The sequence below is a fragment of the Halichoerus grypus genome, chromosome 15 (assembly GCF_964656455.1).
Source record: "Halichoerus grypus chromosome 15, mHalGry1.hap1.1, whole genome shotgun sequence".
Lineage (NCBI taxonomy): Eukaryota > Metazoa > Chordata > Mammalia > Carnivora > Phocidae > Halichoerus > Halichoerus grypus.
The window spans coordinates 59,507,497-59,519,762 of NC_135726.1; the positions used below are offsets into that span (position 1 = coordinate 59,507,497).

Here is a 12,266-nt window from a genome sequence, read left to right on the forward strand (position 1 = left end):
AAGATTTCTTGGAACTGAAGAAGACATCTGACAACAGCTTTCCCAAGATGTGCAAAATAAGCCTGTACATCTTTTTCACTGTAGCTTCTTTCATGGGAAGACAGTGCCCATCTGCATTTTCCAAGCCGTGGCAAAAAGGGGACATCTTTTGATTGTGGCCTTTCAGAAACAGCCTCATGATCCTGAGACAAGTTAATTTTCACTTGATCTTTCTTATGGGTTAGAAGGTTTCAGAATTCAGAAGTCTCTTTCATCTGAACTATTAACTAACTCTGGATTCATCTCCAAATTCATGGTCTCTGAATTTGCAAACTTACAGGTTGTACTAGCAATAACATATTTGCTTCATTTTTTGAGTACTGTTTTAAAAGATCTTTGAAGTTCTGTTGTTTTGCAAAAAGTTCATCAGCTGTTGCATCATGTTCATACCTGCACTCCATCTTCCCAAATGCACTTGGTTCACTCTTTCAGTGTGCTCTTGCAGTATTCGCTCGTCTGTTTTTCAGGGTCACTTTAAACAAACATTTCCAAGAGGAATACATCACTCTGGGTTTGCCTTCATAGGGAGTACCTTTCTCCCCTAAGTTGGAATAAGTGCCAATAAATGTTCTGTTTGACTTTCAGACCTAGGGTCCTTGTTTAGAACCGTCATACAATTTGGAATTATGTTACTTCTGACTCGTATATAATTGTTTTGTATTTTGTTGACTGTTAAGCTTTTTAATTTTTTTTAAATGATCACCCAATTAGGTGATGCTGGCTTGATGCTTTAAGAATCTGAGTTTCTTCCTCCTAACCTTCCTTCTTCCTCAAATGTGACCTTAAGTGGTTTCCACTTGCAACGCACTTTCCTTCCAACATAGGACATGACAACCTTCCTAGTACTGAGGAACAAAACCAGTAAATATAAAGAACCTGACTACTGATTGGCAATGCCTTCAAAGACAGATCTTAATCAAAAGAGGGGAATGTGGAAATTAATAAAAGGAAACCTCATCTAGAATGGAGTCAGGAGGCCAGCAGGGGGTGCTCTAGTTTGGCACTAGTTGTCAATTGCAGACCCAACAGGGAGATGGACCTTGCAAGCCAATACTACTTTATTATTCTCACAGGAGGAAGGAAGATTTCTTCCTGCCCTGTCAACAACCCGGCCAATCAGACAGTGACAGCTCAGCCAACATAGTTACAACCCCCAGTTTACTCCAGTGGAATTTTTAGTTTATAACAGCCCTTCCCAACTTCCCCTTTCCTCTATAAAAAAGCATTCTTCACCTTTGTTCTCTGGACCCGCCTATGGTTTTGCTAAAACTCACTTGTCCTGGATTGTAATCTCAGCTATTCCTGAATAAACCCTTTTTTTTTTTTTTTTTTTTTTGGTTGGTAAAATAACTAGCAGTTTTATTTTTAAGGTTAACACGGGAATAAGAGAAGTGGCATCAATAAAGACTCTGCAGGTACTAAAATAATAAGAGAATAGTTTGAAAAGTTTGACTACTTAAATAAAATGAACTCCTTGAATGACACAAGCCACCAATGCTCACTCTAGGGGAAGAAAGATAACCTCTATAGGTCTATATCCACTCTGAAAATTAAATTTGCAATTACAAATTTTCCCATAAAATAAACTCCAGGCCCAATTACTTCTTCACTGGTGAATTCTACAAAACAAGGAAGAAATATCAGTTCTTCACAAACTGTTCAACAAAATTAAAAATCAGGGAATACTTAACATAATGTGTAAAGCCAGCATTATGGTGATACCAACTAAACCCAGGCATTAAAGAAAATTAGAGACTAACATCGCTCACGAGCACAGATGCAAAAATCTTTAAAAAAAGGGGGGGGAATAAATACGACAATACATAAAAAGAATACATCATGACCAAATGGGGCTCACCTTAGAAATGTAAGGTTGGTTTAAGTTTTTAAAATTAGTCAATGTAATTCATCATTAAAAGGCTAAAAATGTAAAGGAAAAAAAAAACCCCTATGATTGTGGTAACCACTATCCAAGAGATTCTCTTGGCAATCTCTACCTTCTTGTATTGTCCCTGTTGTGGAGCCCCCTTCCACTTTATACCAGGATTAGTCTGTGTTACCCACAGAAAAAGTCAGGAATGTTAACACATCATTTCCGGGAAAAGGTTTTAACAGATACTGTGGCTTTGTTTTTGTGTGAGCTCTCTACTGGATCACTTGATTTGGAATTCTTTCTCTAAAATGGAATACTGTCAGCAAAAGTATGAATGCAAAGGAATGAGCTACTGATGCACATAACACTGACCAATCACAAGATAATTATGCAGAGTTAAAGCCAGATACATAAGAGTACATATTAAAGTGTTACCTGTGTACGTAAGTTTTTCCATAGATATAAAATTTTGGGAAATGCAAAGAAATCTATAAAGACAGAAAGCAAGATGAATGGTTGCCTGGGAATGGGTAAGGGGCAGAGGGATTGTAGGGCAAATCAGGAAACTTGGCTTCACAGGTGCAAACATGTACCAAAACTTATCAAACTGTATACTATAAATGTGTTTATTGCAGAAAAGGCTTCGATTGATTGCTCTGACAGTGACCGTAGCCATAAGAAAGACACAAATATGGGAATCCTGAGAATTTCTGTAAACCCTCATATCAAAGCCATGGTGATGGAAACATATGGATATACCTTTATAAGAGTCACATTCCCTATAGTTTGCTCCCAATTCCCAATTAATCAGTATCTCTGTGCCAATTACGATTCCTACCTAGTCTTTTTAGGGGACAGTGACATCCGCCTACTAAATAATAGATTTCAGGGGCATTGGCAGGTCCCAGGGGTCAAGTTCTCATCAAGAGACTATGGGACTCAGGCTCCCTGCTTCACAGGAAGCCTGCTTCTCTCTCCCACTCCCCCTGCTTGTGTTCCCTCTCTCGCTGTGTCTCTGTCAAATAAATAAATCTTTAAAAAAAAAAAGAGAGAGAGAGAGACTATGGGACTATGAAACATCCCTCTGGAACAAGGGAACCAATTCATACTGCTCCTAGATACACTAGAGGCTGTCACAACTGCCCACTGCTCAGGGTGACCTCGATCACACAAATAATCTTGGCATACAGGCCAAAAGATTAGGCCCACCAAGATCAGTATTCTTTCATAGGAGGTCTTGAGCAGTAATGGCTAAAATGAGAGCTGTTCTTTGCTTGCCATTCTGCTAACACCACTGGGACATAACATTTGGAGCTCTCACAAAAGCTGTTCCTCCCCTCACGCTGGCAGAACCCAATTCTGTTCTCAATACAACCCACAGAGTGAACAGGATCCCCAAAATTATAGTTTAAAAACTCAGGCATTTGTTGCCAAAACAAACACTATGAGATGGGCAATTCCTAAGGTAGGTGACTTGGAGGCTGGACAAATCCATCATGAGTGCAAAATGAGACCAACAAAGTCCATGAAAAATGGAAACCTCTGTAAGCAGCCAGCAGAACAAAGCTTCCAACCTTCTGACCAAAACTAGGTCATGTCCATGCTTATACCAGCTGGTGGAGGAGAAAGCATGAAGGAGTGAGGATTTTTAATGGGCTCCAGGTACTGATGATCCCTCTAGGGAAGGGAGGAGCAGAGGTCTGCCTATTAGAACATGTTGGGATGACTTATGCACAAGGTGCCATTCCATACATGGCTGGTTTTTGTTCGTTTTTTTAGAGACATGGGCAGTGACAGAATTCTGGCAAGGCTCCAGGACAGGTTACAAAGTGCAACACAGCACCAGAAAGCTTCCCACATAGGTGACACTCAGAATAATCTCCCGGGGGTGGATGCTGAAACGTATGAGGTTCAACTTCCAGCTGATGGCTACTCACGAAGGCTAATCTCAGAGCTTCCCTCTGCTGTCAGTCACTATGTTGAACAAGGAAATGGTGTATTCCCTGCCATCCTAAGGCCTTTCTCCAGTGTGAACTTTCCAATGTCGGATGAGGGAAGCTCTTTGCCTGAAGGCCTTCCCACACTCACTGCACTTATATGGCCTTTCTCCAGTGTGAATTCTATGGTGCTGAACAAGTACATGTTTGTGGCTAAAGGCTTTTCCACAGTCACTGCACACATAGGGCTTTTCACCATTGTGAACTCTCTGGTGTGCAATCAGGTCAGAGCTCTGGCTAAAGAACTTCCCACATGCAATGCACTCGTAGGGCCTTGCTCCGGTATGAACACTCCAGTGTTTAATGAGTCTGTATTTGTGACCAAAGTATTTCCCACATTCACTGCACTCATAAGGCCTTTCTCCAGTGTGGATACTCTCATGCTGAACAAGTGTGGATTTGTGGCTGTAGGCTTTCCCACACTCACTGCACTTGTAAGGCCTTGCTCCGGTGTGGACTCTCTGGTGTACGATAAGGTTGGAGCTATGATTGAAAACTTTCCCACATATGCCACACTCGTATGGCATTTCTCCAGTGTGGATTCTCTGGTGCTGAGCAAGTATGGGTTTGCGGCTGAAGGTTTTCCCACATTCGCTGCACTCATAAGGCCTTTCTCCAGTGTGGACTCTCTGGTGCTGGACAAGTGAGTCTTTCCGGCTGAAGGCTTTCCCACATTCACTGCACTCGTAATGCCTTTGTCCGCTGTGAAAAGCATCCACACATTTGGTGTTACTGTGAGGCTTCCACTTACTCTGAGGGGCATGGTGCTGGAAAATGCTTGAGCTAGCTGGGAAGTCCTTATAACCCTTCCCTGTCGTAAAAGGCATCTCCAAGGGTTCCACAGGGCAGCTGTTCACAAGCAAGGTGCTGCTCTTGTCCCCTCTGAAGGGTTCCTCTCCACTGTGCTGCTTCTGGTGGTAAAGGTTTGCACTGAAGCGGAATTGTTTCCCACATGCCCCACACATGTATGATTTCTGCCCAGGGTGTGTTCCCTGGTGCTCAGCCATGTGCAAAATCTCTTTCAAGACCAGGCCACAAGTCTCACAGGGGTGGGCCTTCTGGGTAGAAGGACCTGCCTTGGGAGTCCTGACCTGTGGCCCTCCCACAGAAGTGTTCTGCTCAAAAGCTATCTCCTCATCCTCCATTCCATGCCAACGACCTGAAAGCAGACAAATGCAGAGGACAAGTGCAAATTCACACTGATGGAAGGGGTAGCCTTATTATAAGTGTGTCTAACAGAAGTAAGATCAGGTCACAGGACTGCTGTCAGAACAAGAGGTCCAAGCTCAAGCGAGTAAAGGGCTGCTATGCAGTAGTTGGCATCTAAAGATCACAGAACGGAAGAGTCAAAAAAAAAAAAGGAATGGAAGAGGATTTGATTAGGAAAGGACACAAATGCGGGGTACAGCCCAGGAAGAGCATTTCACCTGCGTACAGATGAGAGCTGCGCAGCTGTGTCTACTGAAGAGCGACCACTGAACAGCTCGTATTTAAGGACTTCTTGGGGTATGTGCACATCTCATAACACACTAAGCATAGGCCAATGTTGGGGAGCACTGCAGAGGGAGCAGTGGAGAGGAATAGGTGAGATATGGAAGCAGAGGCGGGGAACAGCCAGAGGCCAAAGGTCAGAGCATAAGACAAGTGTGTACATGGGGAAGTAAAGTGTGGGGAGAGAGGTTAGGGAATGACCGGAACCCAGCCCCGACATCACATCCTTCCCCACTCCCACTCCCCAGGGCCACACCCACCCTGAGCCTCTCTGGTCCTGCCTGGAGTAACATCTGCCCAGTCAGATCCCCAGGGCTTGCTGCCCAGCCTCAGGGAGGCAACCCCATGGGACATGGAAGATTCATATCCTAAGAAGAAGACAAGACAGGTAAATGGCCAGCACTGGTCTGGGTAACCCACCACTCAGAGAAGAAAACTAAGGATTATAAAAATAACCTCAAAGTAGAGTCTTGCATGAATAGCTCAGTGATCTCAGCAAGTGGTGACCACTCTGGTCCCTGCAATTGCTGACCCAGGCAGGGCACTGGAAACATCAGCTAGAGGAAGGGGTCAGAAACTGGGGCACAGGGGTGCACGGGTCTGGACAGAGGCACCCAGTCAGGGAGAAGACAAGCTCTGATATAGGAAGGACTGGACTGCCCTTGGGAAGTAGGGGAGAAACAGAGACCAGCACAGGGCACTGGGGTGTGTATGATGATCTTACCCAGCGAGGCCATAAGTGCCAAGTTCTCCAGCATCACATCGCGGTACAGGAGCCTCTGAGCCTCATCAAGGAGCCCCCACTCCTCCTGGGAGAAGTACACGGCCACATCCTCGAAGTTCACTTGTCCCTGCCACAATGGGGAGAGCCGAGTCCATGAGCAGCCTCTCTCCCAAGGACACCCATCCAGGCCCCCACAGTCTCCCTCCTGCATCTCTTCCTTCCTAATTCCTCAACTCAGAGGAAATACAGGGACTGGTACCAATGGTGTCTGCACGCTCCTAATCTCCCTTTGATGACTGTGTCCACCCACAGCAACAACAGGCAGGTGGTCAGAGAGGCGCCATCTAACCTCTGGGCCTGGCCTGCAGGGATGCACTGCCCCCCACCACCTCCTGACAGCCAGTTCTCCTGGGGTTGCTTAGATCATGCTACCAGACAACCAAAGTTGGGCTCACCTTTCTTCTTTAAGCCCCAGTACCAGGACCCATGAGCCATCAGTTCACACTACTTTGCATGTGCACATTATTCTTCTGGATCATACTCCGTCTCACAGCTCTGGCCCCTCAGCCCGTCACTAGCCTCCACCATCACCTCCTGCCTCACTAACTGCACTGCACTGTACACTCTCCCTCCTGAACCTGCCTACACGCCGTCTTCCACTGTTTGGATGTCTCCATCAGGAACCCTTCCACAGAAGTCCAGTCCTGTGTCCATCAGCTCACCTGACACCTCCACTCAGTGTTCTCTGGAACACCTTAAACTCCTCACATGGGCAACAAATTTAAAATCCTAACACCCAATCTGAGTTACGTCTACCACTGACTCGCCCATCTCAGCTGGTGGAGCTTCTACCCTTCCGGCTGATAAGGGCTAAGCCTTGGGGTTCTCTCTTTCTCACATCAAAAAGAAAATCTGATCCAACGCTTCTCCCACCGACAAGCTCCCCTCTGGCCCATCCCTGCCCCTCACCCGGAATGCCGAAGCGGCCTCCTCCTCGTCTCCTTATGCATACCTTAGCTCCCTTTACCCTCCCCACACACAGTCTGCTCCCCACTTGGCATCCAGAGCGGGCTGTTAAAACCTGGATCAGATCACCTCCTCCCTCCTCGGCTGCACACGCCCATGGCTGCACAACCCTCAGAACAGAGGCCTAGCCTGTCAGCCGGCCATTCCAGACCTGACTCCTACCACACATGGGGAAGACCTGTTGTTTCCTGAAAACTTCCATCTCAGTCCCTCCTCCAAGTGTATGCAGCTGTTAGTTCCTGCCCTGGAACCGCTACCACATCTTATTCCAACAGCTACCCCCAAATGGGAACCCTTCCATATAACCCCTGGCCTGGACTCAGAATCCTGGGCTGAGGATTTCTGCAGGGTCCTCAGACTCAAGAGCTGGGCGAGTGTAAGAAGAGTGCTGTACGATACCACGATCCTGGAGACCAGGTGGGGGGGATGCGAGCACAGACACCCTCCCTCACCTGTACAGGGTCCATAGCGACTTCTGAGCTCATCGGAACCTGTGGGAAGAGGGGACTGTGAGAGACAAGCCACCACGACGCAGCTCAGGCCTATGCCCTACTCCTACCTGCCACGGAGACCCGGGCTGACTAACCCCAGCCCTACCCTCCGTGCCTAGGTCTCCGGCCACCTGACAGCTGTTACCTCGGGCTAGGCCTCATCATCTCCTAGCCCCCAACCTCGTTTGCTTGTCCCACAGCAGGCCTTCAGGTCGCGTCCTTCCCTGTTCAGAACCTGCCACAGCTCCCCGCTCACGGCGACGAACTGTCCGGCGGACACTGCAGGTGTAACTCCTCCTCACACTCTCCTGTCACGCGCCAACGGCCCCAGGGGTCCCGAATACTCCGTCTGTGTCGCTCCCAAGCCCCTGCCCGTGCTGCCCCTCTGTCCGCGACGTCCTTCCACACCCCACCGCACCGGCGATCAGAGACGCGGCACGACCAGGGGCGCCCCTGCCGTCTGGACACAGGGACCCGAGGCTGTTCTCATCCGAGGCTCTGGGTGCAGAAACGGAGGTCGCGGGAGGACCCGAGGGCGCAGCACCCACCTGCGCCGGGCCCGTCGGTGCGGCCGCCGCCACCGGAACCCGTGGACCGGGGAAGGCGCGCGGAGGCGAGGGGCTCATTAATAGTCGACAGGCGCGAGGACCCGATCCTCAGGCCCGCCTCTGCTCAGAGGAGACAACGCCTCCTCTCGCGTTCGCTCTCTCGTGTCACTCACGCCTGACACTGCGATCTGGAAACAGACCTGGTGGGTTAATCCAAAAACAAACAAAATGTCCGCTCAAGCAGGGAACGGAAGTCCCACCCTGAGGTCTTGGGCACCAACGAAAACGCCTCTCTCTCGGGCCTGCATTGGCCCAGTACCGCGGAGAATCCTGGGTAGTGTAGTTTCCTGAGCAACCACACTGGAGAGGGGCGCCTGCGCCGCCTCCGGAACTGAGGCCACCACGTAGCTGGCGGCGCCTAGAAAGTGCGTGTCCTTGAGTGCTAGGCGGAGCTTCGCTTTCCCTTAAAGGAGCCGGTCCCATATTTCCGGCGACTATAATGTGTAACACGTGGGACGCCTGGGTGGCTCAGTCGGTTAAGCGCCTGCCTTCCGCTGGGGGGTCATGATCCCAGAGTCCTGGGATGGAGTCCCGCATCGGGCTCTTTGCTCAATGCGGATCCTGCTTCTTCCTGTCTGCTCCTCCCCTTGCTTGTGCTCATGCTCTCTCTCTCTCTGACAAATAAATAAATAAAATACCTAAAAAAAAAAAGAAAAGAAAAAGTGTTTCCCCAAAAACCCAAATTAAAAAAAAATAATGTGTAACGCATTACAGAAATGTTTAGAGATATTATTTCAGGACTCTTTAGGCAGAGAATGCTCACCAAAAAATTCAATGAACACACCATATACTAATTTCACTCAGATTTTTATAGCTGGAAGCTAATAAATATTGTTATCAAATAAACTCTTTTTAAAAAAAATTTATTTATTTGTCAGAGAGAGAGAGAAAGCACAGCAGGGGAAGCAGCAGGCAGAGGGAGAAGCAGGCTCCCCACCGAGCAAGGAGCCCGATGCGGGACTCGTCGATCCCAGGACCCCGGGATCATGACCTGAGCTGAAGGCAGACGCTTAACCGACTGAGCCACCCAGGCGCCCCTCAAATAAACTCTTGTAGCCTGCAGCTGTAGAGCTAGTTTTGTGAGCCTCAGCATTGAGGATCAGGAACAAGAGAGAAAACACTCCAGACACCCGATGATGTGGAACATGGAGAGGGATGTTAAGCACTGCTAAAGCAGGTGGAGGATGTTTGTGTCTCTGGTTACCTCAGAAATCATTCCTTCTGCCTTTATAATCAGTGATTGTGTAGAACACGTGTAACACTTTTTTACAAGATAGTATTTCTTACTCTGTATACAGAGATGTAGTCAATTCCTTATAGGTATGTTACAAATGTCTGAGAGAAAGGGGATTTACCAAATGTCATTTGGGAGTCAGAAGGGCAATAAGAACAGTCTCTATGCAGAAGAAATAGCCACGAATTAAATTTCTATACACAGTAAAAATGTCTCTTTTTTTTAAAAAAAGATGTTATTTATTTATTTGACAGAGAGAGAGACAGCAAGAGAGGGAACAAGCAGGGGGAGTGGGAGAGGGAGAAGCAGGCTTCCTGCCGCCGAGCAGGGAGCCCGACAAGGGGCTTGATCCCAGGACCCTGAGATCATGACCTGAGCCGAAGGCAGACGCTTAACGACTGAGCCACCCAGGCGCCCCTCAAATAAACTCTTGTAGCCTGCAGCTGTAGAGCTAGTTTTGTGAGCCTCAGCATTGAGGATCAGGAACAAGAGAGAAAACACTCCAGACACCCGATGATGTGGAACATGGAGAGGGATGTTAAGCACTGCTAAAGCAGGTGGAGGATGTTTGTGTCTCTGGTTACCTCAGAAATCATTCCTTCTGCCTTTATAATCAGTGATTGTGTAGAACACGTGTAACACTTTTTTACAAGATAGTATTTCTTACTCTGTATACAGAGATGTAGTCAATTCCTTATAGGTATGTTACAAATGTCTGAGAGAAGGGGGATTTACCAAATGTCATTTGGGAGTCAGAAGGGCAATAAGAACAGTCTCTATGCAGAAGAAATAGTCACGAATTAAATTTCTATACACAGTAAAAATGTCTCTTTTTTTAAAAAAAAGATGTTATTTATTTATTTGACAGAGAGAGAGACAGCAAGAGAGGGAACAAGCAGGGGGAGTGGCAGAGGGAGAAGCAGGCTTCCTGCCGCCAAGCAGGGAGCCCGACGAGGGGCTCGATCCCAGGACCCTGAGATCATGACCTGAGCCGAAGGCAGACGCTTAACGACTGAGCCACCCACGCGCCCCGAGAGACGCAATTTTTTAAGGAGAAAAGAGAGATGTTGGGAAGGCCGTTATGAACTACAAGTCCATTGGAGTAAACTGGGAGTTCAAAGCGTGGTGGCTTTGCATTGGCTGAGCTGTTGCCTGGGGGTGCGGGGTGGTGGTGAGGAAAGCGTTTCTTCCTGTGGCTGGAGTAGTAGAGTAGTATCAATATGCAAGGTCCTGTCCAGGTAAGATCAAGTCCATCTCTTCCTGTTGGGTCTGCAATTAACTACAAGTGAGGGAGTAAGAGCTTCCCTTGCAGAAACCTCCTGACTCCATTTTAGTGAAGTTTCCCATTACTAATTTTCACAACTTGTATGTATTAAATACATGCTTGTGATTTTTTAGCTTAAATAAATAGAATCAGAGTGTATACTTTTCAGACTAGAAGAGGAAAAATTTGGAGTATAACTTGTTGACCAAGAAAGAATTCACTGAAAATTAAAGCAAACAGACTCTTATTTGGGCAATTAGAATTACAATTTGGGAGACACCGATTTAGGTAGAAACCTGGATAGTGTTCTGAGGAAGACAAGAAAGGAGGCAGAATTATAAAGATAAAAGTTCAAGAGTGCAGTTTCCATTTTTCTGTCACATAACTGATGTCTCAGTGATTGGCTTTGCTGTGCATCAGTTAGACAGACTTGGGTTGGGTTTCACCCTGAAGTCCTGCACAGCCAACATGAAGTAGACTGGGATATGTGGCCTAAGCTCTCTGCCATAGTGCTCTCCTTCAGGTGAGTGGAGTCCTCTTTCTTCTTTTTGAAGTAAGCAAAAACATTTGATAGCTTTCAGGAATGGAACTGTAGATTTCACCCTGAAGGAGTAGTAGCTGTTGAGTCCTACTGACTATATCCCAGAGTCTGCTAAAATTATTCTAATTATCCAATCGAAGCTTTGCTCAGATAATTATTCTAATTATCCAATCGAAGCTTTGCTCAGATAATTATTCTAATTATCCAATCGAAGCTTTGCCTTGCACGTTCCTTCCCATGAGAACCCCAATAAAGACTCTGGACCATGCTTTCCCCTCTCCCTCTCTGCCTCCTGATCCACCTTGGTGCTTCTGCATGTGGCCCCACATGGCCCTTTCCCATGTCCTGCCTCTTGTGTTCAAGTAATAACTTCTTCCTTCATGAAAATCATTTCTGTGTCTGTATGTCTTACCACACCTAATTAGAACAAATCCCAGGTACATTTGGTGATAGTAGATAATCATTTTACCTAAACTAAATGATTAAATAGTCTGTTCGTTCTTCACTGATCAAGTTATTTTTTTTAAAGATTTTTTGTATTTATTTATTTGAGAGAGAGAGTACAAGCGGGGTGAGGGGCAGAGGGAGAAGCAGGCTCCCCACTGAGCAGGGAGCCTGATGTGAGGCTCCATCCCAGGACTCCAGGATCATGACCTGAGCCGAAGGCAGACGCTTAACCAACTGAGCCACCCAGGCGCCCCTTCACTGATCAAGTTATTTCAAATTCCACACCCTTGTGAGGCTGTTTCAGCCTGTTAAGATCATCCATTTGTTTATTCTTGTGACAAAATTAAACTATCTGCATAGCTTTTCCTCTTTCTTTATTTTAAAAACTGTCTTACATTCAGTTGAGTGTTAATAAGAGATGTACAAATCAGGGCGCCTGGGTGGCTCAGTTGGTTAAGCGACTGCCTTCGGCTCAGGTCATGATCCTGGAGTCCCTGGATCGAGTCCCGCATCGGGCTCCCTGCTCGGCAG

General features: G+C 47.0%; 1 protein-coding gene across 3 annotated transcripts; it reads right to left on the reverse strand.

The window, feature by feature from the left end:
• Window positions 1-2,522: 2,522 nt before the first annotated feature.
• ZNF772 (zinc finger protein 772) lies at window positions 2,523-8,425 on the reverse strand. 3 transcript variants are annotated; one of them, XM_036091929.2, is made up of 5 exons: window positions 8,190-8,425; window positions 7,603-7,641; window positions 6,125-6,251; window positions 5,661-5,768; window positions 2,523-5,068 (listed from the first exon to the last, which is right to left on the reverse strand). In XM_036091929.2, the coding sequence occupies exons 1-5, from the start codon at window positions 8,265-8,267 to the stop codon at window positions 3,924-3,926; spliced, it is 1,497 nt and encodes a 498-aa protein (XP_035947822.2). In that variant the 5' UTR covers window positions 8,268-8,425; the 3' UTR covers window positions 2,523-3,923. The 3 variants fall into 3 exon arrangements, with proteins under 3 accessions (XP_035947822.2, XP_077919187.1, XP_035947823.2); XM_078063061.1 differs by lacking the exon at window positions 8,190-8,425 and adding an exon at window positions 8,060-8,172; XM_036091930.2 differs by lacking the exon at window positions 5,661-5,768.
• Between the last annotated feature and the right edge of the window lie 3,841 nt (window positions 8,426-12,266).

Bases quoted from the DNA above. Each gene is read 5' to 3' on its own strand.
- ZNF772 (XM_036091929.2), bottom strand. From the start codon at position 8,267: ATGAGCCCCTCGCCTCCGCGCGCCTTCCCCGGTCCACGGGTTCCGGTG. The intron at 7,642-8,189 runs GTGGGTGCTGCG...CTCTTCCCACAG, and splicing joins CACCGACGGGCCCGGCGCAG to GTTCCGATGAGCTCAGAAGT. The intron at 6,252-7,602 runs GTGAGGGAGGGT...CCATTGTGGCAG, and splicing joins TCGCTATGGACCCTGTACAG to GGACAAGTGAACTTCGAGGA.